Below are 27,103 nucleotides of genomic sequence, written 5' to 3' on the forward strand. Positions count from 1 at the left end.
GAAAAGTCTTAGAAACAGATAGTCCAGCACTTAGAGAATCTTTTACGTGCCAACCTTAGCGAGTGTCGTTACGTTCGGCACCTTACGCTAGCTTTATTTAAAAGATGTCAATATGATATTGTTGCTGTTACTGTTTCTGTTACTGTTACTGTCTTGTTTGATTTGCTTTAATTTTAATTAATGCTAATAATAGCAATTGCAAATTAAAAATAAGTAATTATACAATAATAAATTATCAAATGATTAATAATATTAGTTACACGCTTTATGAACATTTATCAAAGTATCGTTTCGCAAATGGCCATTTTTTTTTTTTTTTGCGTGACGAATAAATGTGATGCCAGACAGGAAATGAAGAGTCATTTCTATTTCAAGCATCAAGCATGAATAGCGCATTTTCTTTGAAGTGCTGGAATTATCTTCGCAGAATTCAACATTCATAGTCCAGCGGGTCCCCTCCTTGGCTGAAGGTCTGGATCCGCCACTGGCGTTTGACCTTGTATCGTATATACTATATCGTATATCGTATATCGTATATCACGTTACAAGGTAACACAACTTTTGGTGAGTGTGCTTGCTTGAAAGGTCTCTCCTGTTCCAAACCCCAATCGCATTCTTAAAGCCAACAAAAAACGCAAATTTCCCAGCTAAAATGCCGCACCGACTGTTATATTCTATGTAGAGATCTGCGGAAGGATAACTTCATGCTTAAATTAGAAATGACTCTTCATTTCCTGTCAGGCATCACATTTATCCTTCACGCAAGCCTGACTTATACCTGACTTACTGACTTATACCTGTTTTGCCTTTCCGCCTAGCTCATTAAAATTAAATGCCGACTTCACACCGAACTCGGACCCAAATTTTAATTTAAGCATAGCGAAGTAAAGCCGATAGCCAGTAACGGAAAACTACGGCGAAAATATTGTGAAGGCATGTGAAGTGTTTGCTTCTTATGTGAACTCGTAATAGTCTCGACACTACATCGTCTCTCATCGTGTGTGTCTTTCACCACAGGCGGCCCAAGCTCACAATGCGAGGATTTTTTTTGTTTGTTTGTTTTTTTGATCTTTATGCGAACGTTCAGCGCGCGAAACGTGACACGGTTACCGCCGACATCTACTATTACATAACGACCGAGTTTGGTTACGCGAAACGCGACCTTCGCCTTGCAGTATGTGGTGGTGTTGTGTTACAACGGTTTGAATTTATAAAGGTTTGTACCGGGAAAAACGGTAATCGACATTATAGCTGAAATTTTGGTATTTTTGCAATAAAAATGACTCACCTCAATGCCTTGTTGTCTTTTCTACTGTCATCTCGCTTCTCAGCTCGATCCAAAGCCTTTTAAGCGAGTTATCGCTTAATAGTTTTCCTCTACTAAGAAAGAGTAAAGGCTACACACTCGATTCTGGACTGACCCCCGCTCGAAGCGAAAAAAAAACACTGAAATCCCGCCAGCCGCCCCAGTTCCTCCGCAGAATCATAGTACAGGTTTAAGCGCTCCCTTGCAGGTTAAATTCCAAGCCAAATTCATCTCCACAGCGCACGATACAAAGCTCTGAATCGAACAAAGCTAACCATCCGGAATCAGTGATCATGCTGCCGGCACCATTCGTGGACACATTCGAAACCCGAGCGGAATGCCGGGCGAACAAATTGACCCTGACCAGGGGAAGGGAGCGCACAGTTCTCGACAAGCCAGGTACTTTGCTCCACGGTCCCCTGGGAAGATTTTTGTCCAGGCCGCCAACGAAGCATTGTTGTGACAAGCCAATCAAAGCAACGACTAGACGTGTTTACAAATGTGAGATACTTTAATAACTGTCAGAGAAAACCCTTTACGCGATCTCGAATAGATAAATCTTCGTGGATCACTATCATCAACAGAGTTCATCTAGTTTATGTTAAGATCTTTTGAAGATCTGAAATAGACGGTTTGTTTGTGGAGATACTGCTTTGCAAAGTGTAGAGGAATGAAGGTCGTTAGCCAAGATGTAAGTGTGCACTGAATATTACTGATTAGTATATTCTCAGCTCCGACTATTGCATTTCTAGCTCTCTGATTGGCTCAAAAACTCCGACTATGAGCCATTAGTCGGAGTTTTACCTTATATGGAAAACAGTGCGCCAAGTTTAAAAATTTTCCGCTCTGTAAAATTGTTGAAATAAAAATCGGCGGCAAAAACCCGATTAAGAATATACTAAAACAATTATTCCATTCGACCTTGTTGGATATGAAGTGATCATAACCAACTCGCGCTACGCGCTCGTTGGTTATTTATCACTTCATATCCAACGCGGTTTCATGGAATAATTGTTAAATATTCGCAGCACATGCTAAGGAAATTTGCTTTAGTTTTGTTGCATCACAGTCATATTATGTCTTACTCCAGATTTAGCAATTTTTCAGTATCAAATTTTGTCCTTTAACGGTGTACTTTCCTGTAGCAAAGAAAATATTTGAAATAGGTTTCAGTACGGACAGTGCCAACAGATTTATCTATTCGAGATTGCGTAAAGGGTTTTCTCTGACAGTTATTTAAGTATCTCACATTTGTAAACACGTCTAGTCGTTGCTTTGATTGGCTTATCACAACAATGCTCCGTTGGCGGCCTGGACAAAAATCTTCCCAGGGGACCGTGGAGCAAAGTACCTGGCTTGTCGAGAACTGTGCGCTCCCTTCCCCTGGTCAGAGTAAATTTTATAGCCCGGCATTCCGCTCGGGTTTCGAATGTGTCCACGAACACGAATGGTGCCGGCAGCATGATCACTAATTCCGGATGGTTAGCTTTGTTCGATTCAGAGCTTTGTATCGTGCGCTGTGGAGATGAATTTGGCTTGGAATTTAACTGCAAGGGAGCGCTTAAACCTGTGCTATGATTCTGTGGAGGAACTGGGGCGGCTGGCGGGATTTCAGTTTTTTTTTTTTCGCTTCGAGCGGGGGTCAGTCCAGAATCGAGTGTGTAGCCTTTACTCTTTCTTAGTAGAGGAAAACTATTAAGCGATAACTCGCTTAAAAGGCTTCGGATCGAGCTGAGAAGCGAGATGACAGTAGAAAAGACAACAAGGCATTGAAGTGAGTCATTTTTATTGCAAAAATACCAAAATTTCAGCTATAATGTCGATTACCGTTTTTCCCGGTACAAACCTTTATAAATTCAAACCGTTGTAACACAACACCACCACATACTGCAAGGCGAAGGTCGCGTTTCGCGTAACCAAACTCGGTCGTTATGTAATAGTAGATGTCGGCGGTAACCGTGTCACGTTTCGCGCGCTGAACGTTCGCATAAAGATCAAAAAAACAAACAAACAAAAAAATCCTCGCATTGTGAGCTTGGGCCGCCTGTGCTTTCACGGCCTATGTTTCGCAAAGTACCATTTCGCAAAGTACCGTTTCGCAAAGTACCATTCCGCAAAGTACCGTTTCGCAAAGTACCGTTTCGCAAAGTACCATTTGGCAAAGTACCATTTCGTTTCGTTTTGTTCCACAAAGTACCGTAAGCCTCATTAAATCAACCCCAGACGGTACAATGATCGCCACCGCGCTTATTTTCAATATTATTTGTATGACTGAACTTTTAAATAAGCCACAAGTAGCCTGTACACAACTTAAAAGGCTAATTACTGGGTTATTTCCTCTCGATTTATAAATCGTTTTCACTGTCACGCAATAAAAAAATAAATCGAAAACCATCCAGTGGAAAAAGCTATGAAATTATGATGTTATAGAAGACTAAATAAGCCACTTCTCAAGGTTTAGGCCTGTGCGTTTCCCGAAACTTCAGATATTCGTCGAAATGTTTCGCCGATATTTACAGAGCCCAGTATGAAAACGCCATGTTGGTGTACCTCCGTGGTACACCAATATGGCGGCCGGAAAATAGTGTAACCATCTGGAACTTACTTTGGCTATCTAGGCGACTGGTTATCAGTATTGATCAAACAGGCATTTACATAAGCACTTTTCCTAATGCTTTAACTCCTAAAAAGGCTCAAAATCATGGGATAAGTATATATTTTTCGACAAACTCGATCATAGCCTTGTGTCACGCACCTCCATAATGCATCAGTCAATTCCAGCAGTGCCCATTCCCCCCCCCCCCCCGGGCTAACCCCCGGGCATTAGCATTTTTTTTTTAAAAATGGCCAAATTTCCCGGGGTGGGGAAACATAAGCTGTCTAAATGCCCCGGGGTGGGGACGAAGAAAGAGGGCAAATGCCCCGCCCCCGGGATCGTCGCCTTCCAACACCTCCGCAGTTTTTAAATTAATGAGTGAATAAAACGGTCAACTGTTCAGTATTTTAATGCAACGGTAAGACTTCCAGGACAACAGTACGTGTTAGTCGATTCTGATTATATTTATTTCTTTATATTTGTTTTTAACAGTTTGCTAGAGGATAGCTGGGATTGCGGCGGGCGTGCCCCCAGCCACGAGCGATGATGGGCGCCTGTATTCGCAGGCTACTTTTTCTGTGAAGAATCAAGACATTTTAAATGACGATGCATTGCATTTTAAGCTCGCAAGATCTGTCTTCAAGATCGCATCATTTGAATTCGCAAACCTTAAGTATTTTAACTCCACTTTCATGAATTTAAAAAATGCTAGGCTAGTTTTGAATGCGAAATGCGAAATAGTCGTGTTCACGTCAGTTATTGTTTTGTGATAAACAAAATATAGTTCACCTTGTCGCTTATATTTATATGCTTAAAAGTAATGAAGAAATATCCAAAATTGAGAAAACATAACTTTAAAAACAAGTTTCTCTAGTCCCTGACGGACAAGCCATTGTTCGACAAACGCCTCGTCTTTCCCAATGAACTCATCCATAGCACTTTCCAAAACACGTGTGTCGAATGCCCGGGGGTCGCCCCGGGGTACGCAAATGCCCAGCCGCCGGGCCACGATAAAATTGCGGATGCCCCACCCCTGGGACTGAGAACTTGAGCAAATGCCCCGCGGTTGCCCGGGGGGGATGGGCACTGCTGGAATTGACTGATGCATAACCCTGAAATTCAAAATGCTCTGGATTCCAAACGAAGCACGCTATTGAGCTGTAAAATTGTAAAAGATATAAATATACCGCCTCTTGTGCCTGATGAGGACAAAAACTTTGGTGGCTCTTTCGTTTTGGATTTTAGAAAGTGATGACGTCACGTGAAAACGATCTATACCTAATTAATTTTGTAATATTTTCTGACCATTACGCGATGTAAATTTCACAATAAACTCACGCAGGCAACGGAGTTTATCGGTAGATTTTGTCATATATTTCAAACAAAAACTTACATATTCCACATATCAACATTGCCCAAATCCATTCGCGATAAAAACGACGGCGGAAAAGCGTTGATCTCTCTCAAAAATCGTTTTCTTGTACCTCGAAACAACTTTTAATTTCGCCATACATTTCCTTCTAGCGACTAGCAATGTTTGCCCCCTGACGATTCCAGAGTTCTGCGCGCAAACACGGGGATCTGATTACTGGCAACTCATTCATTACTTGGAATGACTCCAGAGGTCTTGGAATGACCTTACTTGATTCAAGCCGTCAACAGGTGTCTGGTAATTTTTTTCAATTATTCCTTTTCTCATAAAATTATTCCTTTCCTCAAAGTTAATAATAGCCGGTGAGGGAATGGCTATGGAACCCGACATGTGATAAGTTTTTGGTCGCTTTTTTAGCTATGGTTTCGTTCCGATTGGGATCCGAACTAACCAACAGAAACGTTTCGGTTCATGAAAACAATAAATCTTGTCATCTTTGTTTGCTCCTTTCCCTGGGCTTTATAAACATTTCCCTCTATTAACAATGCACTGTCGGAATAGCCATTAGAGAGCTATTGTTGTCGCTGATTCAACACTTAGTCAATCTACGAACCCGAACAGATTTCCAACAGCCGGTCGGTCGGTCGGAAATCTGTTCGCCGGCTTCCTTAGCAGAGGGAAGAGACGTTAAACTGCAATGGGACAGCAGTTCCACAATAAGATTAAAGCGGTTTACAACTATGGTTTGCTATTAAAAAGCAGATGAAATATCCGTAGATTTGAATAATTAACATTATTTCCCCTTTCCAAGCGACCAAAAATCAGTATCTCTCAGGCATAAATATTCGATTTCGCAAAATGCTAGGAATCACCAATTCGTAAAGGTACTTGATGAATATTTACGAGTTTGGGAATATTAAGAAGGATTACGAGAGATGAATCTGAAAAATTTAATCCAAAATTCTCACGGATGCGCCTTTCGTGACTCGACTCTGCCATTCAAAACACTGGAAAAAGGACCATCCATATCCCGCTTTCATCCCCCGTGTTTAGGAAATGTTCTGTCGTTAAACAAAGTGCTGCTCTATCATAGCACTAGACAGTTTGCAGTATGTATCGAAGTCGGGTTAGGATTATTAGGTGAGACTGCAAAGAGTGCAGGTTTGAAAATGATCAAATTGATGTGACATGATACGAACAGGAATACACGATCACTGTTCCTTCTCGATCTTGGTTAAGAGAACCACCACATCCAGCTTACCTGAACGAGATATTGTAGAAGCCATTACGATGTTGTCATAACTGGATAGCTTTAAAATGTAAACTGTGCATAGCAGCGCAAAACGAACTCTTCCGTATGCGCCCATCGTTGCTTTGGAATGTTTACTGTGTAATGTAAACTGGGATGAAGCTTGGAGACTTAGATCAAGTGTAGGCTATGAGAGAAGAATGGGGAGAAGTAGCAGGAAAGGTATTTTTAGAACGACCGTACCATGACTTAGGTCATAGAGGTTGACTAAACATCATGCAAGCCACTTCGTTCAGTGCTGAAACGACGGTGCCTCTGCAAACGTCTGAGAATACCTGCAAATAAAGTTGCTGTAGTAGTATAGTAGACCGCTAAGACTCATTCGTGACCCTCCCACTCAGATGTCGTTACATGCAGAAATGATACAGTACTAACCCGCGCGTAAGAACCGCGTGTAAGTGCTCTACGAACCTGCTGACAGACATTTGCCATTTTAATACCCAAAAATATAAGAACCTGTTTAGCTAAGCAAGATAGTCCCTTGCAAGTTCTTACATGTGGGTTACAGTTAGATTATGAACCCTTATAATGTAGACAACACTACATATAATCTTGTGATCAGTTGTGTTAAGCTTTCCAAAATACAGTTGTGAGTAAATACTCTATATTAAGGTCCAAACCCAAGTTTATTTATTTTTCTGGTAATGAACAACTATATCTCCTGATACAAAGAATTGCCTAAATCAAAACCTAGAACAGTCTAGAACCGGAAATTATTATAAAAACACTCCGGAGCGTTCTATTTATTATGTAATTACTCGGGTTAGAAACTGTGTCAAACTACTTCATTCAGCTCTTTATAGAAGTTTTTTCTAGAACCTTAAACTTCATATACATAATAGCAAGAGTGTCATCTGTAAAGAAATGCAATTTAAATGCGAAGAAGTTTAGTGCTGTAAATTCGAGAAGTCAACATGGGAAAATAAACTAGTTTGTTGCCGTTGGCGAAGATCCTGAGTTCTGTCTGGGAACAACAATGTTCTACAACGACATTCGTAACAACAACCTACTTTGCATAAATTGCCAATAACTACCCCAAAATACAAGAACCTATTTTGCAGACTAAAAAAACATAGGTTTTTACCCGTAGGTTTTTACTATAATCAATTTATCAGTTAAAACTTCAGCCCATTTCCTAACTATCAGTAAATTTTTGCAGATCTCAGATCTGACCTGTCAGCTAAAAACCGAACCATTTCTAAGCTGACAGTTAACAGGTTAACCAATTCTCAGTTATCGTTCAAACCTTATCCACTCCCTCATTGTCATCACCAGAGGATCAGGCAGACACTCAACTTCACCCTGGTCTTACGCTGCTATGGTAGCAATTGCCATAGTAGCGTTGGGGTTCGCATCTTCCCTCATTGGTGTAGCTGGGGATTTTTCCCTGCTGGAGAATTAAGCAAGAGGTGAGCGAGCGGCCTGCCTCTAACCAAGATCGTTATATCAAGTGGATTAGAACTTCGCTCAAGGAATAAGTCATTTTATTTGTGGCCTTTCCTAAAGCAGTTGCATGCGGAACTCGAAGATTTTACAGAAAGGCTATTTGTCATATATGGTCTGCAGCCAATAGCATTCAACAGTTCAACCGAGTAAGTTAAGACTTACTCATTCAGCACGATTGACGATAGTGAATAAAGAGGTTGTGCCGTCTTTGTTTGTTTGTTTGTTTGTTTGTTTGTTTGTTTTTGCTATATGCACGTAGGGGCCAAACCACCCCTCTAATGTTTCATGAAGGCTATATTTGCTTGGTTTATATATTTCTGAACCAAGTTTGGCAGATGAGCTTTCTTTGTTCTCCAGTTTATTTTAATTTGGAAGTTGTGACAAAATGTCAGATTATGACGTCATAATTGATGACGTCACCAAAACGTGCTATAATTTTTTGTAAAATCTTATGTAAAGATTATGTCATTGGAAAGGCCCTGACTTGAGGAGTAAAATGCCGGAAACCGTTTTTTGCTATGATTATTATTTTTTGAGATATGGTAAGTTAAATATTTTTTTGTTGTCCCCCCCGGAATTTACTTAACCATACTGTCCTTCTTAAGTCAATCTCTCTGGTTTATTTTTTTCAGTTTTATTCTAGGAAGGCTAATAATCTAGAAAAATAGAAAGCTTGATATTGTCAAAAATCGTATGGTTTTAGAAATTTGATTTTCGGCTTTGTTACGATGGTATTAACAGTAAAAAACGGGTGACGTCACGGGTTATGACGTAACAAAACTAGTTTTAACGCAATAACACTAGAGGGATAATTTTTTATTCCGATTTTCTTCTTTATTTTTGCTTTAGTCATCTGGCACATCACATGTGCAACATAGCTGCATTTGCTGGAACAAAAATACAGCTCCAATTTGGGGATTTTTCTCAAGGGGGGACCCCATATTTTGCAGAGTTATTTTTCATATTCAGGAGGGAGGGGGCGTCTCTAAGCAAAACATTGGTTGAGTCATCACTGCCAGTGTGACGTCACGTTTCGCTTGGATGAAATTCAAAATGGCACCCAATGGGTAAAGTACAAGAGGTTGATGAAAATGCAGAATTTCGCTCCGATATTCACCCCATTTGCTTAGGTTCGTTAATATGTGGTTTATATGACATTAAGGATTCTTTATTTGGTACTTTTTGTTGGCTAAAATATTCAACAGGTAGATAATTTGATCGAGAACTTTCTGTTTTGAAGCCAATTTGTCGAGCAAAACTGTTAGCTGATTGACCTTTCGAGGGCCACTGCATAACGAAACAGGGCCCTTTTGACACAAGAATAGGAGGTTCGACAGAGGGTATGCTTGGCAGTTCTTCAGTGCTCGTGGTTCGTCTCATCAATCCCTTTAAAGTGCAAAGACTGGCTGTATGGGAAGAACAGCCATGTTTCAGTTAGCCAGATCAGGTAAGTTTTCTGCCTTATTTCACCTTTGTCGTACTACAGTTTACATTTAGGGCAATATCCGTAATTTGGTTAATATTTATGGTTTTGATTAGTAATTCGGTTCTATTTTATTTTGTTTTATTTGAGAAAAGAGAAGTTTTGATTTTCTTATATGCTAGATCTGCCACAAATATTATACATAGTTGTGTTACATGAAAAACTCAGCCTAGTTCCTGGCCGGCGGCCTAATTGTGACTAGCTTTTCCCAGATTTTAGTTTGGAATTCGATATTTGAAGAATTGGTGAATGCTGTTAATCCAATAGATCCATCAGAATCTATCGATTTGCAAGGCCATGATCAGCCAATAGTCCCCTTTTGTTCATCTGAAAAATTGTTTCCCACTGAAAACAGGTTATTAAAGACACTTCGGGGGTTTTTTTGCAGGGAATGTCACTGGAAGGAACATGTGATAATGCACAAATTCCCCTCCAGAATGCCACACTGGGCAGCACTTAGGGATTCTGATGAACATTTTCCCCTTGATGGCTAATGTCCCATCGCTCCCCCCCCCCCCCCCCCTGCCCCTGGATGATCAACTGGCATGGAGTTTTTAACTCAGCTTAGTTCAGATTTTTTTAAAATTTCTTTATCACCTGTCAAGACATACATATGAGAGCTACATATTTTTTTCATGTTCAATCATGCTGTCAAATTTACAAGTTCTTTCTTCATTTTTGCACCCCCTTAAACACTTTTCCACACCTCGTTATTAAACTCCCATCGATTATGACAGCCGAAGACATTTCCTTTAAAGGAACAGAGTCATACAAAGGCTTACCACAGCTTGATTGCCAGTATAAATCAATTGACAAGTTTAATTTGGAATTAATTTGAGGTCCCAAATTTACGATAGTTTCACTTAATAAATCGGTGTGAAGTTAAAAAATGTGACTTTTCTGTTACATCAGCAACTAAAATAGATGCCACCAACCTTATTGACTTTAATACCATACTGAAGAAAAAGCTAGGGTGGTGAAATTCAACCATTTTTACACAAGGATAACTAAACATTTAGCTATGAAGACACAAAACAGTGCAAAAGAGGGGAAATTCTCTGGAGCTAACATCAAGGTTTTCAGAGCTGACTGCTATCACACAAACCACAAATAAAACCACTAACAATGGATCAGGCAGGGCATGTATGGCCATATATGGTCAGAATGAGAGCATAGCTGCTAAGCACACTGGACGAGAATGAAGCTTACGGACCTCCGGAGTCTGAGGAAGACATGTTGATTCAGTCAATCATTCATTACTTTATTTGGTAATGCAGGTTTTATGAAAAGTAGCCTTCATTCGGTGTCCGCTCTGTGGATATTATCAATTCCAAGAAGATAGGAACAGATAATGTCCAAGGACAAATATCGAGCATATTTTTAAAGTCAAATGGAAGCTATTGTGTTTATTATACTTCAAATATTTTTGGCAATGTGCAGAATCTGCTTGAAGATTGGAAAATAGGGGAGTACCACTCCACTGGAGAATATTTTACAGTTGTAGCTTGAGCATTTAGTGATGCAATTAGACGAAGACATGCAAGCGACAATATTTGATGGATTAAATGGTACATATAGTCATAATTGAAACTACCGGCTGATGTGGACCTGTGAAGAGCAGGAGATGATCATAAGAGCAGAATAAATAAAAAAAGCTAATAGGCATAAAACTTCTTTAAATATAAAAAATTAATAAGAATAGATGTCTGATTGTCTTTACAGCATTTCTGCACTCTAACACTTAGCATTTGCTGTCATTTATTTTGAGTGCTATGCTGCAATATCTATTTAGTGACATTTAGTGGAGGGTTGTTTTTTTTTAGTTGGAATATAATGAGAACTTATAGGGATGAAAAGACTACAATGCAGCCTTGAAATTCTTGGAGGCTTAAGAAATAGGAGCCATTACAACATGGCAATGCAGGACAGTTGCAGCATCATTAACCTGTTCCATGCTCTCGGTCTCTTTCTCTACAAAAACCCGCTTGTTGCTCGACCACTTTTTTCGATTGTGCCCACTGACCAAGAACCTGGAACAGGCTACAACATCATCCAAGATGTGGCATTGTTCAGGAATAAGCCAAGTTATCAGGTTATGACAAAAGATAACTAAATCATACAGCAAAATTGATTTCACCATAACTGTAATTATTATATTTAAATGCTATATATTTTTACACCAAAATTGTAAGTGGCAAGACGAAAACCAAAAACAGCTTACTCAGGCTAACTCTAATTTGAACTTTGTTGTAAGTATGAAATCACAACACTGAACACCACAACTGCAGTGGACAGCAATAAGTCAACAGTTGCAACGAGACAGGAAAAAAAAGCCAACAAACCTTCACAACAAAAGCCAACAAATAAAGCTGCTGTACGATTAAAGCCAACGAATATCACCATACAGCGGACAAAATTAAAACACAAAAAGCAAACGGAGTTAAAACACAAAGAATTGAATTCAAAGACCAGATAACTACCACCAAAGTTCTCCAAAACATGCAAAAACCGATCACATCGCAGGGAAATTTTGGTGGAAATCAAGAAATAAACAACATCTCAACACTAAAACGGATTGATGAGAGGAACGGCTGATTCAATCGACACAGCGATATACGCAGATTAAACGTATACTATCAACGCATAAAACCTCCTATTAACAAGACTATTGATAAGACATTTAAGAGAGAAAACGCGAACGTTTTACGTTGACCTCTCTCATCCCGTTTTCAAGATGGCGGTCCCGCCACTTACCCGTAACAAAATTCAACAAGGATACACGATAACGCGCGTACAAACCTAAAACAAATAATGCACACAGACAAAAAGCAACAATAAACTGTACACACCTATACTTAGTTAGCGAACAAAAGCGATATTAGGCTTGTTTTTTGGTCTTTCTTAACCTCTGTTGTCCTTCTTCAGTGGCGTAATCTGAACAAGCTACTCGAAGCCTTCACTCGTTGCTATGTGACGTCACACTGGTAGCAATGAGTCGGTCACGAATCAATACCGAAACACAATAGAGTCACCCCCTCCCTCCTGTTCATATTTAAAAATGCCATATTTCATTTAATTTTTGTGATATGGACAAAATTTTTTCAGGTTTCAACTTCCTTTGATGTGCTCTTTCGAACACATTATAAAAAATATGCATATTAAAAACTTCAAAAGTGGCAAAAAACATAACGTCATCACTGTGACGTCACAACTTTGACATTTACCGACATTTTTCACGTAAATATAATTGGCAATAAGTCTCCTGCTCATCTGCCAAGTTTGGTGTAGAAAGAGTCAATACTTTTTAAGTAATGCGAAATAATGTGAAATACCCAAGAACTGAAGAAACATTTGGGGGGTGGTTTGGCCCCTACGTGATGATTGTTTAAGGGAAAGTCTACATATATAACAAAGTACTTAACGTATGGTCTCTAGGGAGACTAGTTAGTTTTGTTCTCCTTCGAGGTGCTTGTGTTTCCCTCGACGTCGTCTCGGGGAACGTCAAGACTCTCGGGAAAACAAACTGCTTCCCTCGGGACCATACATTAAGTGCATAATGTTGTTATAGGGACTAGAGGTAGCTCGGACTATTTAAGGTCCATTTTCATCAATCTTTTTATTAATTATGCAACAAGCGGTCACCGGTCGATCACCCGCAGCCCTCGGTGAAACTCGAGACATTGTCAAGGCTCCCAAATTAACAAGTTGTTTAATCATTTACAGAGTTTACGGAGTCTTAAGTGCATAATTTTCAAAAATACAATGAATGACTGAGCATTTTGCATTAATCACAAAAAGTGGACGCGATTTTCCACATGATTGACAACTGATAACTAATTTCTTTAGCGCCTTTTTTCTATACATTTTTTAAGAAAACTATCAGGTTTCAGACTTCAGGACCTCCACTGAGTAGAGATGGCATGCCTGTGTACAGTTGTCTGTTATGACCGACCTGTTGTCAGTTGATCCTTTTCTGCTTTGATCCACCATGAAGTGCGTTATTAGCCAACTGGAATGCCTGCTTGGCCTGTTCCCTGCAGCTGTCGTTGCATTCACCCGGAATTTGTATCCCTATGTTCACCTGATGATGGCTCTCTTGTTTTGTTTCGTGGACTTTGACTTTGTTAGAATTCAGTCCAAACGAAGCTGTTCCGTCTCCAAAGTCGAAGTTGACACCAAAGTTCTCCGACTTGCTCGTTCGACTGTACGACTCCATCTTGACATCCTGAGCTATGGTTACCACCAAGTCCTTGTTTTCTTTGCCAACTTGCGACTGTCCCTGAGGATTGTAGATAACCTGTTTTGTCTCTGGATCAAACATGGCGGGGACAAGTTCACAGGGCACTGGTGGAAGCATTATTTCAAAAACACATAGAATAAAACACATTTTAAACAGCCTTCGGTCTGGACACAAACTCACAGGGGCCATCCTTGAAAAGGTTTCACTTTCGTGTCATCACTTGAAGGGATGACGTCATACATAGGGGGTTTTCCGCCGTACGGTTCAGTGAACGCATCGAAACCTTCTTTGTCTCTGTAGATTTCTCCTCGATAGGACTTCCAAAGATTTTTGTTTTCTTTTTGCACAGAAGCTGGTATAAAATAAACTATAATTAATTCAACTATGTATTTTTCATGTTTTCAGCGATATCGAAACAAAGGTTTGCTTCCGCGAAACCGGCTTTGCGTGACTTGAGCCACGGAGAGCGCGCTTCGCAACTTGCAGAAACTCCATTTTAATATTTCTTAGAAAAACAGGAAGCATAAATTATTCCACCTCGTGACTATGATTACGGGAATTTTTCCTTGAGATTGCATCATACTTTTTTCATACATTTCACCATTTATTAGGCTTGTGCAATCGTGACCCACAAACCATCTAGTTGCGGATCAGAATGAAGGTCTCAACATGTGTCATTTTAACTCTAGTCTGCTTTCTAGTTCTTGTTTCCACGCCACACAAAAGCTCCGCATTCATCGACAAAGTTCTCCACAAATTTGAGAAACACGTGCTTAGACCAGTCTTCAAGGAGGTCGTAGAGAGGCCTGTGAAAACGCTGTTGAAAGCTGTGGGACTGGAAAGAGTTCGAAAAAGCTACAAGGAGTTCAGACGCGAAGTGGTCCATGCTAAGGTTACATTCACCGCCGATACCTACCGAGTGGAAAAGATAACTCCATGCCCAGATGGAAAGCACGATATAGTGAAAGCACAACAACCAGTTGAGATACACTTCGATGATGGCGTGACCGTTATTCAAGACAGATACTGCAGGAAATGCGGCCAGCATTTCTTCAGCGGCGGTGACCCAAAGTACGAGCTCTAAAATCTTTCGGCGTACAAGCAGTAGTAGAACTGTTTGAGAAAGCTGTCAAACGAACTTTTTCTATGCGCAGCTTGATTCGAGTGTTGAAAAGTTGTGTTTGTTTGAATAGATTGAAACCCTTTTCAAAGCAATTTATACTTTTAAAAAAGAACTATTTTATCATTTTGAAAAACTCAGCCAGCAAAATATGCGACCAAAAAGATCCAAATTCGGTGCTATCACAGAATGTGGACTATTTTGAATGCGTATATGTTGTATGTAGGATCTATATTTTAGAACTTCTTGTCCCGCCAACTCAGTGAGTTGTCTCGTCAACTGGCGGCTCATATGGAGGTAAATTTCCCGGAAAAAACCGACAGGTTCTCCTGATCGTAGATGATTAAGTTGGAAACTGTATTAAAATGAAGCTACAACTTAATTAAAGCTGTATACTTTCTGGCTCACTGGTCTACAACCATAAGTAAGTAAGTAAGTAAGTAAGTAAGTAAGTAAGTAAGTAAAGCTTTATTTTAACAGGGTGGCCCTTATTATATTCTACTTTCGACAACGATGCAAACAACAAGACAGTGACGTTTTGGTTTCATTTATTACAAAAAATTAAGTATCGACAAAATCTACTCTTTTATTTGTGTTGTCATTGTTAGTGAATGTCAAATGTTAAATGTCTATACTTTGAATCTCAAAATCCTGTATTTCTTACGATCAGGCCTCGGCTCACTGAGCAGGAATCAAAACATAAAAATTCCCTTTCTTCCTTCAATTCAAAGCTCTGAATCATTGAATTAGAGCAAACCGAAAAGGTTCCTCCTTGTCAAGCGATTGTTCGACACTCCTCCAACTTGGCTATTTGTGAAGTTGTGTCCTAGTCCATTTTCCGTAAATTCTTTCCTTGGCCATTACTGTCAATTGTTCGTTCTATTGCTGACACCATTTTCACTGAGCTGCAATAGCCTTAGACAGAAGCGGCTGCAATGCCGGTTGCATTGCAGCGACTTGCTTTAGTTGGTCGAGTGTCATAAACACCATTCCTGTAGCCATTCGACACTTTGAGCACACAGTCACACTGCTTTTTATCCACATCTGTTTTCTTATCTCCACGGCTCCTTGATCTTTGCTCGAAGACACAGTTATTCCTAGAAACCTGCTTTTGTCCGTGGTGACCCATTTGACGGAACTATGTACGGAAATCGTGACAACACTGAAACCTTCCTCACGAATATCGTGTTGGTGATTCGGGCAGCCATGCGTCTGACTTAACTGCACAGCTACACCAAATACGATCGACACTAACACCATTCGCAGCACCTTCCAGCTGACGTGAGATGTTTCTTTCATTTTACAAACTAAGGTTGTTGACAATAGACTACTTTTAATACGATTTCTGTTTTAGCTGCAGCGATAGTGAAACGAGACCTCTTATGACGTCATCTAAAGGGAAATTTCCCGCGATCTCTGATTGGTCGGCTTTGTCAAGCCCGCATAGAGGCCCTCGTTAGGGGCTGTGTGCGGTTGAAGGACCGGGGGAAGAGTCTCTATGTCCGCCATCTGAGTTTCAAACCCTTTCAAGTCGCAATTTCGGATTCCGGAAAGCTTTGATTTTGGCTAGGTAGCGAGAATCTATCGACACTGCCAGAAAGAGCACCTAAAAATTAGTCAAATGGCCAAGTTTGAGAGTCACATCTTGCTAAATATCGAAACTATATGGTTCTCCAAAATCGGGAAATGACACAGACGTTAATTTGTATGACTGAATGCTGGCAAGTCGCTGCCTAATTTTAAAAACGCCAATGTTGTTGTCCATTTTGCTTTGTCGCAATTTTACGTGAGCGGTACCGTCATTCGTCGTTATTACAGCTCCCCTATGTCTCCGTTTTAGAGTCGTGTCGCCTGTCGGTGGTTAATGGTGGACACTTACTTTTCTTGTGTCATAATGTCTCGTCCATTATAGGAATCACATTTCATCTCGATAGATGGGTTTAGTAAAGCATTAAGTCCAGCTTACCTGAATGAGATATTGTAGAAGCCTTTACGCTGTTGTCATAACTGGCTAACTTTAAAATATAAACTGTGCAATTAGCAGCAAAAAACTAATTCTTCCATATGCTCTCATGGTTGCTTTGGAATGTTCGCTGTGTAATGTAAACTGGGATGAAGTCCGAAGATTTACATCAAGTGAGGGCTGTGAGACAAGACTGGGGAAAAGTGGGGGGCAAAAGTATTTTTAGAACGACTGTAGCGTGACGTATTAGGCTGAGTAAAAAGTCACTTCATTCAGTGCTGAAACGACGGGGTCTCTAAAAACGTCTGAGAATAGCTGCAAATAAAGTTGCTGTAGTATTATAGTACTCTGCTAACATTCGTTCGCGATACTCCCATTCAGATGTCGTTTCAGTGTTCTCAGTTAGAAATGATACAGTACTAGCCCGCGTGTAAAGAACCAAGTGCTTTAAGAACCTGCGGGCAGAAATTTTCCACTATGATTTTAATACCCAAAAAATACAAGAACCTGATTAGCCAAGCAAGATCAAGCAGCATACACTACATATACATTTTGTAACCAGTTGTGCTATGCTTATCATAATATAGCTGTGAATTGTATTAGTTATTATTTGTAAATTTTATTAGTTATTACTAGTTACCTCAGCCTCATTGGCTGCCAGTAATCTTTGTAACCTGCATTACTAAATAAAAGCGATGATGAAAATAATGATGAATAAATATTCTATATTTAAGGACCAATCCCAAGTTTATTTATTTTTTCTGGTAATTAACAACTATATCTCCTTCATAGAAATTAAGAAACTAATTACGAACTTAATTAGTCTAATTTGCCACTAACTTCCCCAAAATAAAACAACGTATTTTGCCTGAGTTCAAAAACCATAGGTTCTTACACGCGGGTTTTTACTGCAATCATTTTCCGAGTGTCTGGATGGGATGCTGGAAAATCAGTTATCAGTTAAAGTTTCGGTGATTTCTCAGCTATCAGTAAATTTTTGCAGATCTCAGATCTTACCTGTCATTTAGAAACCGAGTCATTGCCCAGCTGACAGTTAAAAGTTCTACCAATTCTCAGTTATCGGTTAAACCTCATCCAGTCCCTCATTGTCGTCACCAGAGGATCAGACGAACACTGATGAACTTCAATCCTGGTCTTGAATTGCCATGGTGCCAATTACCATAACATCATTGTGGTTGGCATTTTCCATTACTTGTGTAGCAGGGGATTTTTCCCTGCTGGAGAGTTAAGCAAGAGTTGAGCGAGAGGCGGCCTGCTTCTAACCAAGATCTCTATAACAAGTGGATCAGGACCTCGCTCAAGGAACAAGTCATTTTATTTGTGGTCTTTTCTCATGCAGTTACATGCAGAACTCGAAGATTTTACTGAAAGGCTATTTGTCATATATGGTTTGCAGCCAATAGCATTTGAACAGTTCAACCTAGGTTACATAATAGAGTAACTCTCGAGTGTCGTATCTTTAGAACTTTATCTCTGTGGGCTTGGTTCTAACAGTAGGTTACAAACAGCTGTGTGATTGGCTTTACGATCTCAACATCGTGATTCTTTCTCATCAGAGAGAAATCTACGTTTTACTAATACATGTCCCGTAACATTTGCTTGCCACCAGGTACGGCCATTTCGACTCCAAGCTAACTGGACTGGGAGCCAATGACGTCTTCCTCGAAAAAGTTGACTGAAGACGCCTTTATTGGTGCTCTGTGAACGGCTGAAGTTCAGTATATCACTGCAAATAACTAAAGAAAAAAAATTAGCGCCTGTAAAGCTAAACAATCGTGAAAGTGCGTGAAAATGGAAGAAGAAAAAGAAGAAGACGAGGAAGAAGAGGAAGAAGAAGAAGAAGAAGAAGAAGAGGAAGACAAAGAAAAACAAGAACAAGAACAGGAACAAAAACAATACCAAAGCATGAAAAAAACTTAAATAACTATGAAGATTATGTCTTATTCAATGTAGAATATGCATTTTAACTCCAACGAAACATCCGGGATCTTTACGAACAGAGAATTTCTTGATGTCAAAACTGACTACAGCTCGGTGTGACACTTCAACGACACTTTACGAGGAAGAAAAATTGATACTCTGCAAAGCCAAAAAATAAAAAAAAGAGTTAATACATTGGCACAAAGCTTGTCATAAACGGAAGATACCTGTTGTAAGAGTAAGGAAGTATACACTCATATACACTGTGCAAAACCAGGAAAATAACAAGAGTCGATACATCGACACAAAGCTTGTCATAAACAAGAGATACCGGTTGTTATCAGTTTCAGTGACTGGCAGTCTTTACACCAGAGACGCATTAATCCGTCCTAATGGATTGTGCGTCTGCTGTTTTATGCGTCTAGGACGAACTAAGTATCTGTTCGAGTTGCACAAGAAAAGAAGATAGTTAGCCTTGACGCCGAATTATCTGTCTTCTGCCTCACTTCAGTCAGTGCAGACACGTTAAAACCTCCGAACGCATAATTCGTCTGATGCTCGTCTTTTACATCCAGGCGGATTACCCGTCGCGGCCAAGACGCACTAAGGCAGATAGTTCGTCTTGACGTGTAATCGCTCTTGTGTCTGTTTTTATACTGAGACGCATTACCAGACCGTTCGCGCTAAAACTCTCGCCCAAGTCCGTCTAGACGGAATGTGTCTCAAGTATAACAAAGAGCCAACAACAATGAATGTATCGCTAGTGAGCCTCATCTCGAAGTACGCTAGCTGCGAAATAGAGATCCATTGACGATATCATCTAGAGCGACGATCATATATCGATCTAAAATCTCTCTTCGATCTGCTATCGATTGATCCATGCATCTGTAGAATGCACAAGATCAACCGCAAAGCCTCAGAGGCAACGACTGAAGATCGACTTTTGCGATCTTGCAGTCGAGGCGAACGAAATGGCTGATTGGCGATGTTGTATCCATTGATTAATGATCCAAGATCGCCAAACAACACGAGAATAATTGTTTTGTACATTAAGCAACGGGTTGACACTGGAACTTCACAAGTAGAAAATAATCAAATCTCGAAAGAGATGACATAACCGACTAATTCAAAACGTGAAATGAATAGCACGGTTTCTCTTAGACAGTGCAACGAGAAAAAATAAATGATCAGTGACAGATGCAGGTTAAAACAGTGCGGTATTATGGAGTCGAACAAATATCGAGTCAAAGCTGCATTAATTGATTGATCTGAAAATATGAAGAAGGTCTAATTTAAAAGCGTGTAATGATCTGAGCCCATGCTCCGTTTAATACTTGCCGTAATTAAGGCCTAAAAATTACCGAACAGATATTCCATTCTTTTCCACTATATTTAATAATTAGGTTATGAGCTCGAGATTTCTATCACGCTAATTCTTCTAGTATAAATCTACTAGTCGTTCAAAACTTTGGAAATTACCGCTGTAACAAACGCTGACAAACACGTTATGTTACATGTAATCTTTGCCACGATTGTTACGATCTAGCGCGGGAGAAAAATTGCGTGTTAATGACTGGTTGAGGAAACAAAAAAAACCTTGGCGCTGATTGGTTAACCAGGCTGCATTAGTGTTATTCAAATACAAAACTAGAAGTAGACACAAAAAAGAAATTTTAAATTTGCAGACACTCGAAGATCGCTTCTTATTCCACCAATCTCTAGTAATAAATTAGACACATGACTTGGTGATATTAATGATAAACCGCTTCTACGGGGAATACCTGTGCAGGCGAGATCAGTTCCACTCCAGGTTCCATTTTCTGTACAGCTTCTAACCACTGAACCTTTCGCTTCAAATTTTTCATCACAAGAAAACCTGCACACGGTACTGTATAACATCTCTGTTGTATTACATCCCAATAGCTCGCCATTGGTTGGTATTGATAGCGTCGGACATGTGACAACTAAATGGAAAATACATGTAAATGAATGATTAATTAATTAATTGTAAGACTGGCGAGTCACATCGTGTTGTTGTTGCCAAACAATGTCAGGAAAGAAGATGTAACACAGCCGCTGTCAAGATGATCTGTAGTGACCCTAACGTCGATTAAAAATGAACTAACATTTTAGCTACGTCGAAGCTCGCAAAAATCTAACGTAGTTTATCTTATGTATCTGTTGCTATAAACCTATTTCTCCAGGGTTTATTAATTTTGTTATTCTGCAAGCAGAGGCCCTTTGACCTTCCTAGAGAGGATCTATTCTCGCAGGGTAATCAGACGTAAAGCTAGCTCCCCTTAGTAAAGACTTGTGTCCATCAAACACACCCGCAAACAGAAGAGAACTTGCCCCCGGAAAAACTCCTATAAAAGTTGCCCTCTGCTTGTTCTGCCCCATACGTCAAGATCAGAAGTTTTGCCACATCTCATCCTGCCCGTACTCAAAGAGAAACCTACAACAATTAATTACATTTTCACGTCCCAAATATGGAAATACACATATCTGATTAGTCGTGTCATTGTTGTTTATTCGCTGATAAATTTTGATCGCGCGCATTTTTGCATTGCAAATTGCTCTGGAATTTTAGCTTAAAAAGTCTTGTAGGCTTTGAACTACTCTCCTATAATAGTCTCTACTTAAAGAATTACACTACTAGTCCTTGTTTTCGATGAGTTATAGTCCACTAGACCTCTCCTCTTTGAGCATCGCGCATAGAAAACTAGATAAAGTTATTTCATCCTCCCTTGCACGTACTTTGGCAAGAAAATTCTCCTCCACTCCAAAGTCCATTCTGCTGGCATCTTCGTACGCTAGAACCAATGGCCTTATAGCCGTCAAAACACGAGAATCTGCAGATAGTGTCGTGTGGATACTCTGATGAATTCCCAGTGCAACCATATCGTACGCTATTAGCGGGTGAAGGTAGCGAAGGGCAAGTGACAACTAAAAAAACAAGGTGAGAATTAAAAAGAGCCAATGGATCTTTTGCAGCAACTGGTCACGTGGTAGATAATACGCAATTCTGAACTTCAAAACAGATACAAGGGTCCAACATAGCTTAGGCGGGATACAGAATGAGAGTGAAAATAGACAAGAGCAGGATTTGCTCATTTTGACAGGCATGATACCGGATAGTTTTGAAACTGACGACGGTATGAGGGATGTAAAACAGAAAATTGCAGGTTACAGACATTCTGCGGAGAACTGCAACTCTAACCAGGCGGGCTCGGCATAAACATTCTGAGTGGGGCGGGATGACGGGAGTTTTGATAAGCCAAACATAGTGGCTGTATACGGGCTTGAAAAAGCCCATGTTGCAGCCTGTAATTACGACAGTCCCCAAAATAAAACGACTTCAAATTGTCAAACTTGATGTTTCTTTGTTTTGGTAGGAGTTCATCGCAACCAGCGTGCAACTCCTTAGCTTACTAAGCCTATGTCACGGCAGTTTTACAGACCGTTCTATTTTTAGGCTTCTTTATCCGCGAAACAGGTCAGTTTTGGTCCACATGAGCGCGCAAGGGTAAGGAAAGAAATCACATCTTCCGGTTAAATGATGCCGTTGGGTCTGAATTCGCGGTAAATTAAAACTAAAAAAAGATCGGTCTGTGAAAACGCCGTGACAGGAATATGGGGTAGTTGCACGCTACTTCTGATAGTTTTGGTTATTCGGGTACGTGGCTTGTCATAAAGAATACTTGCTTTTGTGCCACGTGACCGTATTTGTAAAAGACCCATTGCTTTGCACTTTATTAAGAGATAAAACAAGCCACGCGCTTTGCGACTATCGAAGCTATTTAGTCAGAGCCAAAGAAATAAAGACTGACTGATATTTTATAACAATAAAGTAATCCTCAAGAAACAATTAAACCCTAAGGGTGGCACTTATTTGTGGACAGAAGATTATAGAATTTGCGCAATTATCGCAGAGTTTTAGGAACATACTTTGACAAGTGAAGTCTTGTCCACTCCAAGTTCCGTTGTGTTGACATCTCCTTGCTTGAGACCCAGACCCTATATATCCATCATTACACGAGAACTGACAGACCGTATCATAATACATTGTTGCATTCACTGGACATCCAAGTCTTGTACCATTGGACGGTGCAGACAACGCTGGGCACGTGACCACTGCAATGTGAAATAATATAGTAAGTAGTTATTATAATCTTCGTGGGAGGCGCGTTGGCCTCATGGTTACTGCGCTGGTCTCCGGATCAAGCGGTCCGGGTTCGAGCCCTGGCCGGGGACATTATGTTGTGTTATTGGGCAAGACACTTAACTCTGACAGTGCCTCTCTCCACCCAGGTGTATAAATGAGTACCGGCCAACTTAATGCCGGGGAATAGAATACCAGCCAGGGGGAGTAGAAATACTCCCAGTAACCTCGTACTATGGAAACCAGGATTAGCTCCGACCCGATTGGCCACTTGACTCGTATACAGACTTTATTATAATCTTCATTGGAATACATACTTTGACAAATGGAGTCTTGTCCACTCCAAGTTCCATTGTGTTGACATCACCTCGCTTGCTATATATATTGCTATATATGTATATTGCTATATATTGATGAATGGTCTCTTGGAAAATAGTGAATTTTGTTTCCCTCGAATCTCAGGCTTTCCCTAGACGAAGTCGAGAGAAACATTGAGAATCTCGGGAAACAAAATTAACTGTTCCCCTCGGGACCAGTCATTAAGTGTTAACTGTATAATTGTATTGGGAAAATTATATAAGTCTATACGTTGTTTAGTTTTCGAGTTTAACTTCACATCTGGGTATTGTATTGTTCCACACTCCAGGATGTTGGTTGCCAGGGGCAACACACGTGACTGTTGACAATCCATTCAAACGATAGCCAATTGAACAAGAAAAGTTACATTGTGCTTCATAATGATTATCACAACTGCTCATGCGCAGTGGACCTCCTTGGTCTACTGTCAGGAACGTGCAGTTGTTGACTGAAGATTAAAATGTAACTGACAATTAATAAAAGATTAACTAGGGTATGAGTAGAGCAGACAGATAGATAGACACCTTTATTTAAAAGTAAAAAAAAAATTAAATGTAAATTTTCAGGGTAGTCCCTTCAGGGAGCTTACAAAGCATCTCTGCTATCAATAGGAGCCCTCAAGCTATTAGCTAACATAATAACGATAACAACATTTTTTTTCTTAACACGATCCTCCTGGCAACATTGGCATCACAACAATAGTGCACACTGAACAAGTTGTCGCCCAGCAACCGCAGCACGCGTAACCCCGGGTGCGTTACCATATAACAAAGACGAGGTACTCGTCCGAAATTTTGAATAACATAAAAAGTACCAAGATCCTGTTTTGTGGGGGTGACTTAAAATGTTTTTCGCTCCTAAGAGGTGCCAGCTCAAAAATGACACATTATCTCCTGACATAACTTTTTTTGGAATACCCTAAGAGGTACCAAAAACCGTGTTTTTAACCATTAAAAGGTTCGACGAGCTCCCCCGTTCTTTTTATATCTCAGTTCCCCCGGGGCGTAACCATTCCCGTCAAGACTGGGCACCCGATTAACATACAGCTGCAATGGTAATAATTTCACGTAAACGTTAAACAAGCTATTTTCCTTATTCTAACTATAAATTAATTCTATCAACCATCACAAAGATTTAGCAACGTACTTTGACAAGTGAAGTCTTCTCCACTCCAAGTTCCATTGTGCTGACATCTCCTTGCTTGAGACCCAGACCCTATATAGCCATCATTACACGAGAACTGACAGACAGTATCATAATACATTGTTGCATTCCATGGACATCCAAGCCTTGTACCATTGGACGGTGCAGGCACCGCTGGACACGTGATCCCTGCGGTGTGAAAAAGTAATGATGGTCAAAAGAATATGAAAAACCCCAAACTTTTAATGACCCTTCAATTTATTTAATAATGATAACGGGATCTTTTATGCTATGCAGCTCTGCATAAAACTGGTTCCATTTTCCACTTTGTTAAGACCTCTATATAATTGTGTTGGGTGAATTCACATAAGAGCATTAAGTTTAGCTTTCTAGTTTACCTTCACATCTGGGTATAGTATTCTTCCAAACTCCGGGGTGTTTGTTGCCAGGGGCGACACACGTGACTGTTGACGAGCCATTCAAACGATAGCCAATTGCACAGGAAAAGTTACATTGTGCTCCATAATGATTATCACAGCTGCTCATGCGCAGTGGACCTCCTGGGTCTACCGTCAGAGACGTGCAATTGATAACTAATAACGAAAGGTAGAGAAAATATGAATATCGATCACTCTTGGTAAATGAAAAGTTCATAATGATGATTTCCTTAATTGTCCGTAAAAACGTACACATGAAGACGTAAACTGTACTTTAGAGAACAAAAGTTTCTTTTTTTTATGGATATATATATATATATATATATATATATATATATATATATATATATATATAATGTAAAACGTTGACAATCTACGGCTACCTAGATCAATTGCGGTAATCTTTTCTTGTCCCGAGGTCTTGGTACTGGAACAAGTTACTAGATTTTTGTTCACATTCGGTCCCTAATTTTATGATATCCGCAGTTATTGTACTACTACCAATTGTCAGGCTGTAGCAACATGTTTTACATACTTTGACAAGTGAAGTCTTCTCCACTCCAAGTTCCATCGTGTTGACATCTCCTTGCTTCAGAACCAGACCCTATATAGCCATCATCACACGAGAACCGACAGACAGTATCATAATACATCGTTGCATTCCCTGGACATCCAAGCCTTAAACCACTGGACGGTGTAGGCAACGCTGGGCACGTTATCACTGTAGTCGGATTAATATTGACAGTAAAAAAAACATAATACGAAAGCTTATAAACCCTCTAATTGATTCAATCATGAAAAAGGTTTCCTTTATAATGGGGAGTTGTGTGGCCTCTATCATGTAAACACATCTAAATTATTGTGTTCGGTGAATTCGTTTAAGTCTATAAGTTGTTCAGTTTTCGAGTTTACCTTCACATCTGGGTATCGTATTGTTCCATACTCCAGGATGTTGGTTGGCAGGGGCAACGCACGAGACCGTTGACGAGCCATTCAAACGATAGCCAATTGCGCAAGAAAAGTTGCATTGTGCTCCATAGCGATTATCACAGCTGTTCATGCGCAGTGGACCTCCTGGGTCTACCGTCAGGGACGTGCAGTTGATGACTGATAAAGGGAAATGGCGAAAAACTAACATTTATTTATTGTGATAAGAACTTTGGTGCATGCCTGAAGTTGAGACCGCTTATATACTCTTTATACTTTTTGGTAATCTCTTTCTAACACTTAAATATCGATTGACCCCTCAATCACCTTCACTCTTTAAAGTGTCATTACAAAAATCGTAAAGCATAGTACGTTATTTAAGCTCTCCCTAGTTGATGATGACGTTGATTCTCTTCCACCCGTCTTGTTGACTGCGTACTGCTCTTGTATGGAGAATACGGATATCAATTACTAATAGTAAACAGAGTGATTGATATTAAAAAAGCTCTTTTTATGGATGTATATAACGTAAAACGTTGACAATCTACGGCTACCTGTATTAATTGCGGTAACCTTTTCTCGTCTCGAGATCTTGGTACCAGAAAAAGTTACTAGATATTAGTTCATATTCGGTCCATAATTTTATGATATCTGCAGTTATTGCACTATTACCAATTGTCAGGCTGTAGCATTGCATCATGTTTTACATACTTTGACAAGAGAAGTCTTCTCCACACCAAGTTCCATTGTGTTGACATCTCCTTGCTTGAGAACCAGACCCTATATAGCCATCATTACACGAGAACTGACAGACAGTATCATAATACATCGTTGCATTCCCTGGACATCCAAGTCTTGTACCATTGGACGGTGTAGGCAACGCTGGGCACGTTATCACTGTAGTCAGATTAATATTGACGGTCAAAAAAACATAATACGAAAGTTTATAAACCCTCTAATTGATTCAATCATGAAAAGGGTTTCTTTTCTAATGGGGAGCTGAGTGGCCTCTATCATGTAAACACGTCTATAAAATTATGTTCGGTGAATTCGTTTAAGTTTATAAGTTGTTTAGTTTTCGAGTTTACCTTTACATTTGGGCACTGTATTGTTCCACACTCCAGGATGTTGGTTACCTGGGGCAACGCACGTGACCGTTGATGTGCCATTCAAACGATAGCCAATTGTACAAGAGAAGTTACATTTCGCTCCATAATGATTATCACAGCTGCTCATACGCAGTGGACCTCCTGGGTCTACCGTCAAGGACGTGCAATTGATAGCTGATAAAGTAAAATGGA

General features: G+C 40.0%; 2 protein-coding genes across 2 annotated transcripts in view; both read right to left on the bottom strand.

The window, feature by feature from the left end:
• Positions 1-6,722, bottom strand: part of LOC110042911 (uncharacterized) — a 37,915-nt gene extending 31,193 nt beyond the window's left edge. The window contains exon 1 of the mRNA XM_089280664.1: positions 6,536-6,722. Within this exon, the coding sequence (XP_089136790.1) occupies positions 6,536-6,641 (106 nt within the window). The 5' untranslated portion in view covers positions 6,642-6,722. The remainder of the gene's footprint in view (positions 1-6,535) is intronic.
• Positions 6,723-15,403: 8,681 nt separating this feature from the next.
• LOC110042771 (sushi, von Willebrand factor type A, EGF and pentraxin domain-containing protein 1-like) overlaps positions 15,404-27,103 on the bottom strand; it is a 43,146-nt gene continuing 31,446 nt past the window's right edge. The window contains exons 23-32 of the mRNA XM_089280644.1: positions 26,891-27,085; positions 26,514-26,699; positions 25,788-25,982; positions 25,411-25,596; positions 24,837-25,031; positions 24,442-24,627; positions 22,725-22,910; positions 21,534-21,722; positions 16,839-20,740; positions 15,404-16,478 (exon numbers count right to left, since the gene is read on the bottom strand). Coding sequence (XP_089136770.1) covers positions 20,424-20,740; positions 21,534-21,722; positions 22,725-22,910; positions 24,442-24,627; positions 24,837-25,031; positions 25,411-25,596; positions 25,788-25,982; positions 26,514-26,699; positions 26,891-27,085 — 1,835 coding nt within the window. The 3' untranslated portion in view covers positions 15,404-16,478; positions 16,839-20,423. The remainder of the gene's footprint in view (positions 16,479-16,838; positions 20,741-21,533; positions 21,723-22,724; positions 22,911-24,441; positions 24,628-24,836; positions 25,032-25,410; positions 25,597-25,787; positions 25,983-26,513; positions 26,700-26,890; positions 27,086-27,103) is intronic.

The sequence above is a fragment of the Orbicella faveolata genome, unplaced genomic scaffold, assembly GCF_042242905.1.
Source record: "Orbicella faveolata isolate gen_17 unplaced genomic scaffold, um_ofav_v1 contig_48, whole genome shotgun sequence".
NCBI lineage: Eukaryota > Metazoa > Cnidaria > Anthozoa > Scleractinia > Merulinidae > Orbicella > Orbicella faveolata.